The sequence below is a fragment of the Corvus moneduloides genome, chromosome 5, assembly GCF_009650955.1.
Source record: "Corvus moneduloides isolate bCorMon1 chromosome 5, bCorMon1.pri, whole genome shotgun sequence".
Classification (NCBI taxonomy): domain Eukaryota; kingdom Metazoa; phylum Chordata; class Aves; order Passeriformes; family Corvidae; genus Corvus; species Corvus moneduloides.
In genome coordinates, this window is record NC_045480.1 from 13,311,373 (window position 1) to 13,331,519 (window position 20,147).

Genomic DNA, 20,147 nt, shown 5'->3' on the forward strand with positions numbered 1-20,147 from the left:
CTTAAATGCTGGGCATTTTCTTCCCTTCTATTCTTATCAAATGAGAGGAATATTAGTTGTGGGACCCGGGAGAGGAGCTGGGATGGTTCTGCCCTTGCTTCACTACCAGTCTTAGTTTCTTGGGCAAAGCAGGTTTACAGATGATGCTGTTATTCCAGTGGACTGTTCTCTCATCAGAACACATGGATCAGTTCATCCACATTCAGCAGTGAGACAGGAATACGAGACATAGTTCATTTCCTTTGGGTCCCAGAGGTCGGATACAGGTTGGTGACCTCCAGGAAGATGAGCTGAGCTCATCTGTCAGTGCTGCTTTTGGCAGCAGACAACAGCAATCAGACAGGGTGTCCGGATATCTGATCGGGCAGACATCAGCTCAGCCACCCACAGTGTGCACCACCTGCACTGCAGGGAAGGGGAAAGCTGGGGACGGGGTAAAACCCTGCAAATGGGGCACAGGAGACCTCACACATTTGAGGCATCACTGCCCCTGTGCCCCAAAGAATAGCTTCTCTCATGGTGGTGTGGTTTAGGCTTGCACATTATGCCCCTCTACTCTAACCCTCTACCCTCATTCCTTCTTTTCTTCATTGTTTACACAACTCATTTTGGTCCTTCCCCTTCTCTCAGTCTCTTATTTGCCCCTTAAAGACATCAGCCAGAAAAGAGATTGACACCACTTGTGTTTTGGTAGTTACAGTCTGGTTATCTCCTGAGACAGAGAAGAAAAGAAGAGCATGAAAGCAGGGGCAAAACTTGTGGAAACTCAGTGACCTACATTATCTCACTGGATATTATCGCTCTAAAACTATTAGGAAGATTAATGTTGTCAGCTCCATTTTAGGGACTTTGACATACATGCACACTTTAGAGTATTTCATAAAGACTGATGTAGTCATCTGCTTTAAATACAGCAGACCTTTTGCAAATAATAGCTTTGTATTTCTCTGACAAGGTATAATCCACAGTAAAATATATATTTGCGTGAATAGCCTTGATCCATTAAAGGAAAGAAAAGGGATTTAGTCAGTAGAAAGAGTTGCAAATTTCCAATACTATTATGCAGATTTAAGCTAAGAGGCAAATAATTCAAAAACGTTTCTGTAGTCATCATTAAAATGAAGAATTCTGCTTTGTCATGATATGACTTACAAGCAGAAGGGCATTTTAATAAATCACATCTCCTCCAGTCTCCTTAATACTTAGACTTTTCCTCCCCCATTTCTGCTGACAATGGGAATATCCAGGTGATATGTCTTAATTGTTGATTCACCCTCCTATTTTGTGAATTCCACTGTAGGCTACACTCAAAATGAGTTACACTGTGTACTACAATTATTTCAGAATTTAGTATTTTCTTTTAGAATTAATAAAATCAACAAGTGTATATTGACAAGCAGTTACTTTGAAAAGCTTTTTATATCAGTTGTCTCTTTTTTCTCAGAGTATCTAGATTTATAGTCCTTAGGGTGGCTCATGAAAGCCATTTTCTTGTAATCAGCAAACGAACTGCTAAAGGTCATTTCCCCTGGAAACTGCTTTCCTGATGCCTTCTACTCCAAAACCTACCTCCAATGTCTCTGGATTAGATTTCAAATTATTTTCAGAACATGTATGCTGAAAACATCCCCGACTGCAGTTGGCACATCACCAGTAAATGGTGTGAATTTAAAGGCAGGTGGCATTAATTTACTGCCATGTTTTCTAACTTTTAAACTCTACCTATGAGAGGTCCAGTTTCACTGTCAGTGCTGAGGTTTCCAGGTACTGTAGCAGGATTTTCAATAGTTCCTCATAGCAAGTGTGACATTATGCAATAGCATTGCAGATGCAGACTCTTTGCCAGCCATAGCTCTGGAAATATATCTACAGTTTTATCAGGCAGAAAGGAGCCAGTTTAAACTTGGCACCCAAAGGCATTTCTTCCCTGCCCAGCCATGATGCTGCAGAAGTTTCCACCCAACAGTGAACCCAAGCTGGGTCCTGCATCCCTGCTGGGTGCTCTGACCACAGATGACAGGGCAGCCCTTTCCTTCACAGTCCTTGGAAAAGCTGTTCTCTGCCTCCTCAAAACTCTGCTGACTCTCTTCATTCAACACCAAACTGAGACAACATGGGAGTCTCTTCAGTAGTGTGTTATTTCTCTTTCAGAGGGCTCTTCAGAACAAAAAAGCCCTATTTTTGGTTTCATAATAGAAGAAACAGGATAGAGTTGCATTAATTCCATGTTAAAAGATTACTAAATTTGTATTTCAGGTGTTGATACACACTTTACAAGTTATTTTGCAAGCAACTAGTTCATGACTGAAAATGTTAAGGGTTGTATTCAAACAAAGTTTTTAAGAATAGTTTTAAAGCAGTTATGTTTGATATTTCGGTATTATAATCAGACTCTTTCTTTGTACACTCCTGTTTTTAATGTGTCCTTATAATAAGCAAAACCAAATTTTCAACATTCTCTCAGCTGTATTGGGATATAGTAAATTCACTGGGGTGGAGAATGCAGCAACTGTGATCATGCAAGCGAATAGTTTTATACTTAGAATCTAAAGTAAAAACAAAGTATTCTGCGTCTGTGAAGCTGAAGCAATATGGAAGCACTGTAAATTTTCAGTTAAACAGATGTGTGGGGTTTTTATTAGATCTACAAAATTATTGAGTTACAGAAGCACAGGGTCAAACCCAGCGACTACTGGGAAAAAAAACAAAATTGCTGTTTTTATTATAGCAGAGACTGTAGATAAGGGAGAGTCACAATGACTGAAACCACCTTTCATTTCCAAATGAACCCTGCAAAGTGTAGCTGGCACACAACAGCAGGATGATTTGGCTAGGTCTGTATCACCATGTGTAATACTATATAACTTACCTTGCTGGAAAATTTAATTTAAAAAAACTTGGAAGCTACTGTTATATTTACACATACAGAGACAAACAAAAATGTGAGAAAAATTATTGCCAAGGAATCTCTCCAACTGGAATAATCTGCTTTTAGTGTGGTATCAGAATTAGGTATCTGCAGCCTGCATCTGTACAATGAACCCCCTTTGCTGCAAGTAACATATCATACCTTTTTCTGCCTTGCTTGTGTTATGCTTCTCAAGTAGGAGGTACCGAGGACTTTCAGGAAGAAAAGGCAGAATCGCAGCTTGTATTAATGATGGAACAATGATTGCTCCAAACAAGAAAGGCCACCGAGATTCCTGCAAATGGATGCAAACAGGAGTCAGTAATATTCTCCCACCTGGAAGAAAAATAGTTTTGATGGGAAACACTGTGATTTTTCAACATTCCAAGTATTGAATCTGTCACCAGAGTGATGTGTTCCTCCTGAGCTTAGTAAGCACTTTGAACACTTCCCCTCAGATCATCTTACTCAAGGGCCAAGCCCCCAAACTTTTTTCTGTTGACAGTTTTTATTTTCCATTCTCCCACTTCAGCAAGGCCTAAAGCACCATGTGCTGCATGGTCTGGTATGTAATCCACACCTCAAACATGAAATGGGCCCCAAGATAACTAAATAACTCCAGAAATAATGGGTGGGGTATCTCCTAGCCAAATTTTTCCCTTGCCCTTTTAGGTGAGAGAGGTGTTTTTAAAAACTTCTGCTGGGATGGGAAAACAGCATGAGAAAGTGTTTTTGCAAACAATTTAAAACTTGAGGTAATCGGTCATCCTAAGAGCCTGTATTACCATGAAGTCTTCAAGACCCTACTTCTTCATTCCTTTTTTATTTTTTTTTCCAACTGAGTGGAAAACTTTACTTAATGCAGGTGAATCAAAAGTATTTAATACTGTTTATAGACAGATAAGCCCAAATCTTATTTTAAAAACTAGAAAACTAAGGTTAAGACTTTAAAACCAGTCAATAATCACATAATCAAAGCAGGTACTGATTTGTAAAGAATAACAGGAGAACAGGCAGTGTAACTTGTCACCTTCATTCCATATCTGCCTGGAATGATTTCCTGTAATATAAACCTGTTTGCTATGTACCATATAAAAAATCTATGGGGTGTTAGAATTTTTGAAAATATTTCCAAATAAAAATCTTACTCTTGATCAGCACAGCATATTTTCTGTAGGTTTTTTTTCACAATGTCAAGGAGACTTCTTAACAGAAAAAATATTCTTAGTAAACTGTTATTATCAGCAATCTCCCCACCTGTGGAGACTTCCATGGAATAAGCTTACACTCCTTTTAAAGTCTCCTATAGTGTATGGTTTATCAGTTGGTCCCATTTATCACAAATAACTCTTATGAAAGTGTTATTTTGAAAAAGTTGTGAACAAGACTCTGAACTCACCCTTCACAATAAATAGCAAGCCCTGCTACTATAATGAAAAGCCCTCTATTTTTGTCACATAAGACACTGAGTGTCCTTTATTTCCTCTATTAAAGATTTCTATTTTACTTTTCATCATGCTACCTTTTAAAGCCTTAAGGTAAACACTCATAAATATGCTCCCACTTGCCATTTTGGCATGAATCAGTAAGTCACTGAAGCCAATGGAAACTTCTCCATCCATTTCAAAAGATTTCATGTCTATTCAACATTATGAGCATGTGTTCTACTTGCTTTCCTCTTAATTTATATTATAGAATTTTAACTCCTTCCTCCCACTACAGAAAAGGAATAGTAGGGCTAATGTAAGTTTAAAGGATTCATTAAAATGGCTGGAAATCAGGCTGAACTAGACCCTACAAAGAGAACTAAGAGAAGCAGGGAAAAGAAGGGTTTAATAACCTCTTTCGGAAGGAATACAGAAGGACATATACTGGGACAGTGCTCAAAAGCAGTAATAAGCTAAAGGCAAAAGACAGTGTAGGTGACTTAGAAGATACTTAAAACACTTTGCCTCAATTGTCAGCAGTAAAGAGAAGCACACAGGCACTACTGGGAGATAAGAAAAAAACCTACATCCCATTTTATTTCAGGAAGAACTTATAAGAGCATTAAATATTTTAATTACAGGGGACCTGATTTTATTACCTGCTCAGAATTGGTACAAAAAACATGTCAAGACGGTAAAATTTTAATTTTAAACTGTCACATTATGGATATTTGCTTAGGCTAGAGCCTGAAACACCTGGCTTTGATGTATTTACAGAAGACAGTTAAATAGTAGAGCAAGTTTGACAACCACAGACTCATTCAAAGGTTGATGTAATAAAGTGCAAAGCTGTAGAGGCAGAAGATCAGGCAGAAGGGAGGGGGATAAAGCATGGCATGGATTTATCAGCTGTGAATGAGACAAGATTAAGGTGCATTGGAATACAGTAAAGAAAATGTTGCCATGTCAGAAAATCATCAGCTAAAATGCAGAAAATGGAACTTACTGTAACTATCAAAAAGTGGAAAAGAAAGTGACATGGGGAAATGTCAACAGGCGCTGCTGACAGATGAACTATCCATACCAAACTCAATTATCTATTTAAGCACCAGTTACATTTTATCTTTTCAGCAATTAGGAAGATTTTGATAAAATGTGAAGACACTCTCAACACCAAACAGGTTAACAATATCCGCATAGATAAATTTTAACGGGGGAACTGAATTGTTTGCAGGGTCATGCAACAGAGGAGGGAAGAAGTCCTGAAGTGCCCTGGACATGGGCACTCACTTTTTGAAACATCTGTTGCAGCCAGTTAAATATCCCAGTATGAGATGGATAACAGGATCAAAAAGACTGAGTAGGGAAAGATGCGACTGTGGCAGGCTTCACTCTCTCTGTTTCTCTCTAAATAATTTCACAGACACAGAGAAACATAGAATGGTTTGGGTTGGCAGAGACCTCAAAGATCACCTTGTTCCAATCCCCTGCTATGGGCAGGGACACCTTCCACTATCCCAGGCTGCTCAGAGCCCCATTCACCCTGGCCTTGAACACTTCTGGGGCTGGTGCATCCACAGCTTCTCTGGGCAGTCTGGTCCAGAGTCTCACCACTCTCACAGTGAAGAATTTCTTCCTAACATCTGTGCTAAACCTCTCCTCCTTCAGTTTAATAAATAGATTATATTTATTTATTTATGTATTTATTTTAAAAGTATAATCTGGACATAGATCCCACTCCTCATTCCCAACTGAGTCTCAGCCACTATTGCACAGTCAGGCTCCTTGTTTGCTCTCTCCCCAGGGTTTGGGTTTCTGTGCTGTAGAGATCCCCATGTCCCATTGAGCACCCTGACCCTAACTGCTCCCAGGCAAGCTTCCCACATCCTGTCTCCTGTCCATTCTAGAGCCACAGGGAAATGCCCACACCCCAAACACCTTCTCCTAGGCTCTGTCTGGACATGGGGTAGCACAGGACACTGCCCAGAGGATCCCAGCCCTGCTCTGCTTCCTTGTGTAACCACCATGCTGCCTCACAGAACTGTCAAGGGCTTGGTTACCTCTACTGCTTGAAATGTGAGGGAGGTGATATCAAAATAAATGCTCATTCCCCCTTTTTAACATTCAGGGCACAGGATGAACTGTGATCCCCCAGTGAGCAGGTCTATTTACCAGTCACTATTAAATAGTTACCATTTAAGTATTCTTTCTGGAGCTAATTCCTTGAGGAAGGGGTTCTGATGAGTTTACTACAGTGCTGAACAACTTATAAACAGAAATTACCTTTTTGTTAAATTTCTCATGTAAAATGGCATATTTTACCCATTTTGTATGTGGGGAACAAAGAGACAAAAGCCTCTTGCATCCAGTGCAAGATACTCAAATCATCCAGGAAATAGTGATTTGGTACTCTTCTTTTTATGTTTCTATAAGAAGCAGGAACACTTTAAAAATTTTAGTTTGGCAAAATATAATTACACACACAGACAGAAAGAATTACATCTAGTCTAATTTTTAGATGTCCTGAAGCATCTAGCCTCACCTTCCTGCTGCAGCTACAGAAGGATGCAGGTCTCTGTGATATTGTGTCACATCTGCCAGTTCCACAGGGACACATAAGGTACCATAGGGCATCAAGATGATACTATGTGCTTATATTCAAGCATTTGAATTTTGTCCTTTCTTGTAGAGACTTGGCACAAAAAATGCATATCAGAAATACTGCATTTGCCACACAAAAAAAATTGTATCCCTTCTCAGAACAGACTGGGTAAACTTATTTATGCATGTAAAGCCGAGAATACTGCACAAGTTCAGCATTTCTCTGTTAATCTGCTACCATACCACATAAAACACTCCTAAAAGTAAAGGACAGCCACTTTGGCCTGGGGCTAAGGACTGAAAAAGCACTGAGATGGAACTAATTTCTTAGCATTAGACCTGTCTTTTCTTCCTTTAGTCAAGGGTACGGCACAGTGGTGATGATCATGAGGCAGCTGAGAAAAGAGAACTTCTACATCTCAGGCGTCAGAGCAGCTACTCAAGCAAGGTGCAGAACAACTGCCTTCCTCTTACCTTCTTTGTATCCCTCAGACACTGCTCTACAACCTCCTCTGGATGCAGAGTATGCTGATCTCACATCCTTACTGGACACAATTTTCTCTTTGCATGATCATTTCTGTAGCCCAGTTTGTCAAAATACATTTCAATAACAGAGTTATAAATTGCTGACCTTCCTGTTTAAAACAGAGGCAAGCCAGATAATATGTGTATTTCACATCTGTTCTGCACCCAGATGTGTATTTTTACAGGTCACTAATACAGGTGTACCTCTGACAAGAAGTTTACTCAAGTATCAGTATCTTCCCAGGTAATTACCAGTACAGAAGGCTACCAGACTCAAGGCTGTACAAGTCTGATGTAAAATTCACAGAAGTCAGCAGGAAGTTTTTATTACTGAGTACATGGCCTTTGAATCAGTACTTAAAACAGCCTTGAAAGTGTCTGGTGTCTTCATCCCATGATTTTTTCTTCACTAAATGGCATGTTAGATCATGTACTCACTGAGAGGGAGAATTAAAATGTTCATTACAAGTTCCCCAGATGGTTTTTTGCCCAGCTTTTTATTGGAGTAACAACTAGCTTTTTACTGCACACTTACATGGCATAATTTGTCTTCATTGCTCATTCATCTCCAAGAGAAGTAAAAATTTCAGAGAAAAGCAATGGGAAATGGTGAGCTTTCAAATGGGATTGTTATCAGCAGCCAGCATATATCCTTGAGCTTCTTCAGGAAGAAATATTAGAGCTATGCTGGAGCTAGGCAAAATTTCTGACAGAACTTCCTTTCAGCAATGCATTTAGACTCAGGTTAACTTCAATAAATAACAAAATACAAAATAATAAATGAAAATAATTGAGGAGGATGAGATTCAGTTTTTCAAACATGAGCACATACTATCATTCTGATGCCCTTGGGTACCTCAGATGTCTCTGTGGGACTAGCAGATGCAACACATATAACTCCAGAGACCTGCGTGCTTTTGGGACTGCAATGGGAGATGAAGAGAAGTGCTCTAGGGTGTCTAGAAACTGCATTAGACACAAATCTTTTTTTATGTGGTTATATTTTGCCAAACTGAATTTACAGAAGTTAGACTAAGTTATATCAAGTTAAAGAGAAAAATAAGTGTAAAAATACACAAAGCATGTTTGTTGTTTTAAAAACAACTAAAATGGTTGAATATTTAATCTTAACATTTTTTAATGACAACAAATCTGGTTTAGATTAAAAAAAAAAACAAAACAAACTCATTTTTATTTGACATTTACTTCCAGTTTAAAAAATCCCTCAAAATATTAATCAAGAATATACCTCCCAGTTTTTTTCCTTTTGCCATCAGTTTCAAAAGCAAAGACACTCGAGTCTAGAAAACACACCCTCCTACTCAATATGATGACTGCATGCTATCTCACAATGCTTGACGAACTTACCACACCATTAATAGCTAATTTGTAAAGGACAAATTTGCATATTAGGACATGAATTTGCAATAATGGATGGTTCGACAATGTATAATGGAAAGTAAAATGGAAATGTTAATCATCTAGGACCTTCAAAAAGGTTTAAGTGGTGCTTATCTCCCCAGCGTGTGAAACACTCTTCGAAGGAAGTCACAGGTCAAATTGTTTTAGATTTATTGCTTAATAACATATTTGTAAATATTATCAAATACTCAAGCATTAAGGAAACAGGGAAATCTGAAATGTTCACTTGCTTGTAAACATCTGAAGCAGAGTCCAACATACAGAGGGTAAAGTGAGTTTTATAGACAGACGCTGCTTGTTATTAGGTCAGCTACAATAATTGAAAAACTCACCTTTTTAAGTCTGATAAAGTAACAGAAAGTCATACTTTAAATGTTAGTAAAAACACATGCTCTAAGTTCAGTTACATGTGTTAACTATGTTTCAGTAGATAAGGAGAACATTTTCTGGCAAATTTTAAGCAACTGCTATCAGCCTCCATGGTGTTTGGTGTCTTTTTTTCCTTCACATCCGTTGAAGGACATCTTTCCAGGAAAGCTTGTCTACTACTTTTCCAACTGACCTAATTAAGCACAGAACAGCTACATAGAAATCTTCTCAAGAGTCAGGTGAGGACTGGTTCACTGTCTATGAATAGCAATCCTCACTGATGATAAACTTGCATCCCAACATTAGATGCTCTGCCATTAAGTCTTTTGTTCAATGCTGAGTCTAAATTATGTATCTATCTCCATAGTGATCTTGCTTCTATAACCACAATTCCGTTTTCAGACAACTCCTCTCCTGTAGGATGTTCTCCTTCCCAAATGCAAAACAGCAACATTTCAATACTACATATGGCCAATCAACCATGTGTTGTTAAACTTCAGGAACTGAAGCCTCACAGCAAAACTTTAATGGACTGAAACTCATTTGCAAATATGAAGACACACAGCTGTTTTCCCATGCATTACTTAATGAGTTCTGTACAGAAAAGGGATGAATAAATACTGTTGTGTCTGTCTCAGGGAAGCAATAAAAAGTTGATTTATAATTTCCAGTAAATACATAATCGCAGCCAATCCACAATAGATATAAACAAAATACCTCACTTAATGTCTCCATTAGAAATATATCAACACACACCACATTCCCCCAGCAGGGCTGGTATAACAGACTAGACCTCTTTCCATGGGTGCTATTGAGCTATGAATATGCAACAACCCAGAGGGTCCTGGCAGCATTTCTATACTTTTATCAGCACCACCAAAGCTGTGTGTGGTGCCTGCACAGCATCTTCCCTCAGTTGGATCAACCAACCCTTGGGTGAGGTGACCTTCAAGTCCCTGATATGCAGCTCGCAGCTTATATTGAAATGTGTCTTGATGGAAGGCTTGGAAATTGGAATAGCAGTAAGAAACTTTGTGCCTTATGTGTTACTGTGCAAAGAGGATGGAAATGTCTCATTGCTAGAAAGGAAAAGAACTGAAAATATTTGAAAAAGGATTGCCATCTTCAAAATCACTGCCTTGAGCAATTCTTAATTGGCATGTCTGGTAGCAGTTTGCAGGAAGTGCAGAACACCTGCTGAAATTAGTGACTGCCTGAATAAGCACTATAAGCACTGAAACTTTCTCTTTTCCTTCCTTCCTTCCTTCCTTCCGAATTCCTTCCTTCCGAATTCCGAATTCCTTCCTTCCTTCCGAATTCCTTCCTTCCGAATTCCTTCCTTCCTTCCTTCCGAATTCCTTCCGAATTCCTTCCTTCCTTCCTTCCGAATTCCTTCCTTCCGAATTCCTTCCTTCCTTCCTTCCTTCCTTCCTTCCTTCCTTCCTTCCTTCCTTCCTTCCTTCCTTCCTTCCTTCCGAATTCCTTCCTTCCTTCCGAATTCCTTCCTTCCTTCCTTCCGAATTCCTTCCTTCCGAATTCCTTCCTTCCAAATTCCTTCCTTCCTTCCTTCCTTCCTTCCTTCGTAAGGGCGTTTCTCTGAGTTCTTCTTAGCAATATCAGCCCCTTAAGGATTTGAACAGCTGCTTACAAGCACCAGTGTGTCTCCTGTATCCTTAGCAGAGGTTTTAAAACACTCTTCAGGGAAGGCTTTAGCTTTTCATTCAGAGTTTTGTATTTTACTACAAAAATATAAAGCAGCTTTTCTTCTGTGTTTTTACAAGCTCAGCAGTCCAGTGAATTAGCAGGGACTAGGGTAACTTGGAGTCACCTTTTGCAAGCCTGACTCAGTAGCAGAACAGTTTCCAGGAGTATGAGACCACTTCCTCAAACTCTTGTTATAAACTTAGACAAATCCTGATCAAGAACCCCCATAACTGAGAACCAGAGCTGATGAGACAAATTCCTATGTTATTTTTCCCAAGTCCTACACTAACTTTTGCTTTTAAGAACTCACTAAGAACTAGCAATTAATATACTAAAACAGACTCCACAAAGCAGCATGTTTCTACAGATACAAACAGCTCCATCACCGTCCAGGGCATCAATGAAGACACTGAACAGGACTGGACTCTGGGCTACACCACTAATTACTGGCTTCCAAACTAGACTTTGCTTCAGTTCATTATATTTCTAGAATATAACTAGGCAGAATGAAGATGTTGTGGGGTTTTTTATTCTACACAGCCAGATGTTTGAAATTATCACAAACAGGACACTTTAGGATTTCAAGTTATCCTGGAAAATGTTAAACTAGTGGATGCATTTGTCCTACTCTAATGGAAAATACAAACACCATTTTATATTCTGTAGACAGCATAAGGCATAAGCTGCTTTAATTTCTGAGATTCTGCATGAAGCTGCAAGAGCTCACCTGTCTCTTACTGCTGCAAGAGCTCTGTTCTATGCTCTGAAATTCTCACTTGTATTTCAAAGAATATCTTTAACTATAGTCACTATCATGGCTCAAGGAGAAGATAAACATACAGAACAAAAGAGCTCACAGAAAAATATAGAGAAACTGGTTGATTCATACTTTGTGTTACCACTCTAATGTGTCAGATTCATTTCCAGAGCATCTCCAACACACCATTTTGCCATTGATGTGGACCTGCAGGCTGCAGGTCCCTAGAGCAATTCAGAATTGTTTTCTCTACTCATCTATAATTTACTGACAGTTTTTAAGGAATCATTGGATCTGAGTCAAGTGTCTTAGGAAGAAGGATCAGTTAAAAAAAAGAAAAACAAGGGAAAAATCACTCTGAAAATGAAGCTTTGACAAGTAAAATCAAAGCTTATTTTCAGAACAGCCTTCAACTGCACAGGCTGTACAACCTATTCCATCACTGTCTATTTTCATGCAAGTGAAGGAATGCTTTAAAAGATCTTGGTAAAGCAAAATGAAAAATTCCTGTATAAACTTTCCTAAATACACAGTTATCTATCACATCAAATACATAATTTTTAAGAGGTCTAGTAAAGAAAATTAGAGTTTAACACAGCATCTACAGAAGTTTTTAGTTTTATCACAGCTGTTCCTCAGCAAGGTTCACTTGTGTAAAAAACTAACTTGAATGGGACTCATCACAGAGATGTTACCTTACTATACATATAGTACAGTGTCTATGGAGTTCATTGGTCCTTTTCCAAATTTAGCTCAATTTGCTGCAGAAATTGATATTGATATTTATATCAGTAGCAAAATTTCTTTGCTAAAATAATGAATTGTGGAAGGACAGTTTGCCCAGTGTCACCATGTCTCACAAACCTATTTTCAGCTAAATCCCATTTTAAAAACAGATAGTCTCTAGCCAAATATGCATTTAAGCTGCTAAAAAGCCTCAAAAAAGTGTAATTAGACTAATTCATGCTTCTTCTATGACAAAGACAACATTGAATTAATAATGTTTGTGTGGGATACGCCCAGCCACTGCCCTGGAGGGATGTCTGCTGAGATAAGGAGATTGAGCAATCTCCCAGCAGGACTCCCTGGAAAGGCAACCACTTTTGGGTCATGGCGAGGAAAGGTAGACCCACAATCCTTTGGGATACCCTATGCAGATCATTCTGTAACCCACTGGTCTGTCTCAGACCCTCTGTAATCCATTGGTCCTCTTGTTGATCCCCTGTATCCCTATAAAAGAAGACCAATTCGCCCCTGTGGGAGGGAGCTTGTCCGTGGCTCTCCCCTTCGCCGGAGGGGACCCACAATAAAGCTGCCTTCATGCGGAACCAGCCACACGGGCCTTCTCGTCTCTCTCTCCAGTCTGGTTTGGCCTAGGGGCTGCCTTGCAGAGCTGAGCTGAAACCACGAGCTGATATCACTAAAGAGCTGACAGCCTCTGCAAGGGCTCCTCTGCCAGCAGCTGAGAGGAAGACACCGGGCCTCGGGAAGGCGATTCCTTTCGGGACCATCTCCCCGGACCGGTCACCTCTTCCTGGGTCACAGCCTCGGACCCCACCACCAGCTATAATATGTTTGTACCTGTAACCACATACACAACAGTTTTGCAACAAATTCCAAATGTTTTTAAAGAAAGATTGAGAAGAGTCTAGAAAAGACAGCATGCCACTTCAAGATAAATTCTGAATCTTCTCTGGTGTACTTCATTTTATATTGCTTTGAGTGTTTCCCCAGCATGGGGTTACCGGTAAGAGCTGTTTAACCCTGACTTTTCTCCTCAAGAAGCCACTTCCCAAATCTGATCATTGCTTCTCGCTCCTGTACCTTGTATTGCTTGATTACACTCTAAAACAGAATGACCAAATCTACTTGCAACACTCAAGAGATGGAGACATCAGGAATTTCACTTTTTTCTGTTTAGTCTACTTTTCCCCCCCCCCTCTTTTCTCTGAAACACTTGCACAGTAATAGTATTTATTCAGAAAGTGTTGCTCTGGTAAGTCTTAGGCTGCAAGCACAGCAAAGTTTTTAGGGTAACATACTATCCACTGTGAAACAGCGTACCCATGTAGTTAGACAAGCTCCTGGGTGCATGACCTAGAAACACTTGAAGTGTATAAAATAGGGTTGCTGAAGTAAACAAAAAAACCTTTCTGTTTTCCCATTGGTGTACCTATGGCAAACAGCTGTTCAGTCAGAGAAGCAGCCAGACCTGGCTAGCCACCTGGGCCAACTCAGGGAGAACAACAGCAGCTTGGCAAAGCCTTACACACCACGCACAGGAAAAGGGGCTGGAAGCAGAAGCCTGAGGAAAGCATGGCAACAGGCAACTGTTTCAGCTTTACCTGTTCTGAATACATATACATTCTGTGAAACATTTTTTTCCTCTCCTTTCCCGTATTGACACACAGATAAAGGAGATAATGAAGCTCAACATATATTGAAAATAAGAACATCATGACTACTGCAAATGTATTCAGGAACTAAATCCTCTATAGTTTAAGGAAAGATTAAAACCCACCTTCATTAAACAAAATGAAGCAATAGAATAGACAGTCTGATAGTTTACAAGCTTTAAAAGATGTTACCATGCAAAGGAAAACCTGTGGAGCAGGACATTTCACGCAGGAGGAGCTAGATGAGTTAGCTAGAGAGATGTCTAAAGTTACACAGAATATCAGAATCAGGCCAGACAATATTCACCCAAGACAGTAAGTGTAAATTTTTACTCTCAAAACTGAAGCTGACAGTGCACTGGCCTTTGCTCTGTCAGGAAAAATGGGCTGGGTGATTCAATAGCAGAATCACAGGAACAGAGAGAAAGGAAACAGCTGAAGGGCAGTGTTTGAAGAAGTGACAGGTCTAAGATGGTTTGTCCTTATCTTATTATCTGTTTTTTCCTTCAGTCAGATATATGGAAAGCTGCACATGCTATACAACTAAAAATGGCCTGAATTAAATAATCATGTCTCCAGTAGCAATAATTCAGTGCCTGCATTACAGCAGACAATATCATTGCACACCTGTGGGTCTGCACCAAGGTGTCATCTACAGATGCCATGGCTTCCTGAAGAATTAAGGACTCTGGCTTATAGAACACAAGACGCCAGCACGTGAAAATAAGCTCACAGCTCTCAGCAGTTGGGCTGGTGAGGAGAAGCAGGTCACCAGCACACAAAGTCATTGAGCTCTGCACTCTGATCACCAGCCCGCTTTACCATTGTAGAATTTCCTAAACCTCAGCGGAGACTTAGCAGATATGGTTTCTCATAGGTTGAGACCTATAAGAATCAGAATTTTGGATAAAAAGCATTGCTTGGATTTGTTGGATGGGAGGGAATTAGGACTGTGGAAAGCAAGTAAAATTATCAAGTCACTGCAGCAGAAGACTGTTGTCACAACTGCAGATTTTCTCCTTCAAATAATCACTCTTGATAAGCACTGCATACTAAAAAAACACATTCTAAAATTGGTACCTTTGGAGACAACTATGATAAAATTCTATATATTCAGAATCAGAAAAATTGCCTGTAATTAGGTGTTACAATCTTTATTAGATTGGAATTTTTTTGTTGCATTTGCTCTTTTATACTATAATTTAAAAATTGGACATAGTCATATTTGTCTAGTTCATGTCAATACAGCAGGACACAGAAAATAATTAAATGCATTTCTGCAATACTTCAGTCAAAACATTTCCAGGAAAACCAGGAAATATTTAATATAAGTATATTTTTAAAAGTATAATTTCATCTGGGTTAGCTGTATAATCTTGTTCTCCTAGGTTCAAATTTAAACCAAGAACTTTTCCTGAGAAGGGCTTACAGGGTGAGAAAGAGATTAAAGATCTTGTGTTCCTAGAGGAGGTGAAGTTTAACCTGAAACACAAAGATCACAAGGGATGGGGGGAGGAGAAAGGAAGTGCACTGTAGTAAGTGGTGGAAATAAAAAAGAAACAGAGAGGTACTAAGGAATAAATAACAGTTGATCAAAAGAATAATGCGAATAAATTGACAGAACTGGCATTAAAAGGTATTAGAAGGAAATGAGAGGATTGACAACCCTCAGCACTTCCAGTAGAAAGCTTGGGAAAGCTGAAGGAATAGGAAACAGCCCACCAGCCTTAAGCAACCCAGCCAGAGCTGACCACTGCCCCTCAGCACTGCACCTGGGGCTGCCCACATGCCTCCTGCTGCACCTTGACCAATCTTGACAAATAAAAGGTCGCTAAAAAATCACTTTAGAGCTGCTTAACCTACTTGATACAAGAAGCAGTAAGGACTTTTGAATTGCCTCAAGTAATACTCATTGCTTCAGAGCTATTTTTATCACAGTTCTGCATTTAAAGCGACACTTTTGAATTTGACAACAGTTGAAATCATCACTTAGGTTGTTAATAAATGCTTGTTAGCACTATGCCCCACAGTCAACATAAACACTTTCCTTTTCTGTGGAGAGATTTCTACAGAAGCACTGAAGGCAACAACCTCATATAATCCACATAAATGCATCAAGCTCCAATTTAAAATTTAAATTCTGCTCAAGTTACTTCAACCGGAAGTCTGTTCCTAACATCACTCTGATGAATTTCAGCATGCAATTATTCACGCAATATTCATAAAAAGTCATTCTTGTAGCCATACTGTCCTTGAGATTAAGCCACTCTGTTCCTTCTGCAGGTCTCTTTCTTGTGTTGACACCATGCAGTCAGTTCCTCTCCCTTCCCTCTATTTACTTGACCACACAAACAACAGTGCTGTTACCTCCTCTAACAAGACAAGACCTCATCCATGCCAACAGCCCTTCTCATCTCCATTCCTGGTTCAAAGAGTCTCTTCCAGAAAGATGTCCAGCTCTGTTTTTGTTCCTCCTTTCTTCAAATCCATCAATGCTTAGACACTATGGTTAATAACCTCTTTAGAGGTTAGACATTTGCTCAATGACAGAGCTTAGCAGAAAACTCATGAAACCATGACAGAAGACAAGTATTTGTCACTGGTATTATTTACAACAAATTTTGATAAGAAATAAACAACTACGGAGCAACATAATAAAAACTACCTCCCACTGAAGGAGTTTCAATGGGAACCCCACACAGCTAGGCAAGAAAATCCTGGCTTGAGTAAAACCAAGAGAAATTAAAACAAAAAACCCACCCACATACCCAACTAGAATATTCAAGCTGCCTCCAATAAATTGGCTGGAAATATTGTAATTCACATCAGCCAAAGTTTTGCTCCTTTTACATGCTCATGTTACCCATCTTGAAAATTACTAATTCTTCAGATAAAGCATATTTCTTCTTCCATAAATTAATGTTGATCTTTAATGGCACGATATTAATTAACTTCACACTAAAGCAGATTGTAGAGGCAGAAACATTACCTCCATAATTTGGTAGCAGCAGTAATGGGGATGAAAGGAAAGCAAGAAAAGAAATAAAATCAGCAAGAACAAGCTGAAATCAAGGAATAAGAATTTGCATCTAAGCAATTGAATAGGCCTCTTGACATTTCATACACTCCTTTGTAACAGACTGGCTTCCAAGGCAAGAGAAGGCACATCTGTAGAAGCCACACAATAAAAGCCATTTTAAGTTTTTTTCCTAAAATCTGTTGCTTTGAATGGGCAGGGGAGAAATTTATCCTTCAATAAAGGGTGAATTGAATCAAATCGTTTGCCTTCAGGAGAGCTCAACAGAATAAGAAAACTGGTCAGACAAAAATAAAAGTGGCAGGGAGGACAGTATCATTACAAAGGAGTTGCATTTGGATGGACAAAGGACAAGCTCCTCTCACTTTTCAACTGTTTACTACTTTTTCTGGCTGTCAGAAGGGATTCTGAGTTCAAATTTCATTGTGAGAGGATTTCTGCAGACATTTCCTCCACACTGCCTTGAAGACTCATCTCTGAATGGAAAGTACCTGGTTGGATCAGATGACTACTGTGGTTCCTTCCAACCTTACCTGTGATGTGATTCTGTATTTCCAAGTGCCAGCCTGAACAAAACTCGAGTTCATTTATTCAGAGTAATGATGACATCCAGTGGCCACCAAGTTAATCTCAGCCTATGATAGCAAGACAGCCTCTTATCTGAATAGATAATCTTTCCATAAAGCTGTGTGCTAACTCTGTGCTTCTATCAGTCTAAAAGCAGGTCTGCATTACAAGGAACATTATAATCACTAAGCAAGAGTTTTCCTATTCAGGTTCTCATACTCTAACCAGGGCTTTTTCAGTTCTATTTCACATTGAAAACTTAGAAATTGTTAATATAAAAACTCTTAAGCATTTCCATGGTGCTCAAAGAAACCAGAAACTAGCAAAAATAGATGTACATCAAGAAAGGGGGAGAAGGGGACCTGCATACGGACACACATAAGACACTCAAGCTGGTGAAACTGCTGGGCACATCTACAAACTTAGTCACACTTTTAGCACATGCTTTTAGAAGACATGGAGGAAAATGATTTTTCAAAGGGCTTCAAAACAAAAAAAAAGTCTCTGTTTTCCACTTTTCTAAATAATCCAGTCAAAACATGAAAATATGACACTTAGAGCATGCTTGTGTTCTTTGACAGAAAAGGTCGGTTAAATACTTACTTGTCCAAATATTTCTGGCAGCCCCAAAACTTGACCAGTGAAAACACCAATGCAAATGAAAATTGCTGTGACCTGACCCAACGAACCACGGATTTCCTTAGGAGATATTTCACTCAAATACATGGGAAGGGCACTTAAGGAAATGCCTACAAAGGAAGAACAAAACCCATATATTAAGTCAATACTTTTCATTATTCCAGGTATGCAACGAATTTCTATCGAAAGGAGTCTGAGTGGTAATCTGCTCACAAGGGTGGCATAAAAACACACAAGGAACAGAATTACATCTATCCACAGATAACATGAATTATTTTCCCTCCATGTCTAATTACTCTCACACCATTGAATAACTATGGGATTGATTATCTGTTACAGATCTGCAGCGATGTGCGTTGGCTGGTTTTTGAAGTGGAGCACCAAAGATTACTCAGAGATGAGAATCTCCAGGAGATTTTGCTCATCCCAAAGCAAGCAAAATCATACTAGCACTGGTGTGGGGAAGGAAAAAAAACCCCTGTGCATCAGTCAGAGCAGACATTGTCAGATGAAGTGTTTTTACTGTAAACAGTATTAGCAGATGTTCCTCTCAATACAGGCTTACAGCTGCAATGAACTCTTCACAATAGACATAAAATGAGCTGGAATGCTGCTTAAAGCCAGGAAAAAAAAAAAAAAAAAGCGTGACCCTGGTCAGTACAATGACAATGTTTGCACAGCTCCAGAAGTTTGGTTGTTTGGTGATAATCTGAGATAAAAATTAGCAGAGACCTTTCCTTCTAGCTGCAGGATTATTCTGGTGCCGCAGTGCCTCCATGGTTTACTTTCAAACTGCTAGGAGCAATTGATGAGGTACCAGACCTTCCTTAGTCCTGCAGGTATTAGCATGGGATCCAACAACTTCTAAACACACAGCAACAAGCACTGTTAAATTAGCAGAATAGAATCTCCTAGCCAAGGGATTTCCATGGAATGGAAACAAATACACTCTGCCAGAGCTGGAATAGGAAAGGTGGGGGAACAACCAGCATTGCTAGCAGCAGTGAGCATCCATTCCAGTGTCTCCTCCAAACGTCAGATCCTCCAGCCCTCAGTGTGCCATTTTGCCCCAGTGAAATCAGAGTGGCTACCGCTAGTCCCTGGAATGCCTCTTTAATGCAAAGCAAGTTCTAACTGGGGAAGAGGAGAAAGTTTGTGCACGGCACAAGCGCGTCAGACATGTGGAGTGTGACCAAAGCTTACCTGCATCAACACCCATGATAATGCGGCCCAGTATGAGCATTTCAAAGGACCCTGCCAGCAAGGACAGGGACATCAACAGTGCAGCTGCCACTGCAAACACGTTATTGAGCAGCAATGTGCATTTCCTAAAAGGCAAAGATGGTTTAGGTAGAAACCAGCATCATGGCAGTTAAATCGAGTTATATTAGAAGCACACTAAGCTATTATTCTTAAATATCTATAAATAAAAAGTGCCTTACAAACTAAACTCTTAGATGTTGTGTAGAGTTCTGAGAAACAGCACTGTACCCGAGTGGATACAGTTTCAAACCTATACCACAATTTAGAAGAAAACATAACATAGGTAACTAAAGAGCTGTACTTCAAAAGTACAGCAAGGAGCTGTCCTATGCATCCTAAAAACCCAAGTGCCAGGCCTGAGGCTCTGTACATGAATATAAATAAGCATACTCTGGATAGATGTCTGTATGGAGAAAATAAAGAGTATACCTCAAATAGCAATAAGCTGTTATAACTACAGGCACTTTAATGCTACATACGGTTTTTGCCACTTTGAGAACTTCTCAACTGTGACATTATCAATGTCATTGTA

The 20,147-nt window shown here is 39.4% G+C and overlaps 1 protein-coding gene across 2 annotated transcripts in view; it reads right to left on the reverse strand.

The window, feature by feature from the left end:
* SLC2A9 (solute carrier family 2 member 9) overlaps positions 1 to 20,147 on the reverse strand; it is an 85,046-nt gene that overhangs the window by 51,165 nt on the left and 13,734 nt on the right. For both annotated transcript variants that reach the window (XM_032109689.1, XM_032109688.1), the window contains exons 4-6: positions 19,556 to 19,680; positions 18,317 to 18,462; positions 3,071 to 3,203 (exon numbers count right to left, since the gene is read on the reverse strand). In XM_032109689.1, coding sequence (XP_031965580.1) covers positions 3,071 to 3,203; positions 18,317 to 18,462; positions 19,556 to 19,680 — 404 coding nt within the window. The remainder of the gene's footprint in view (positions 1 to 3,070; positions 3,204 to 18,316; positions 18,463 to 19,555; positions 19,681 to 20,147) is intronic.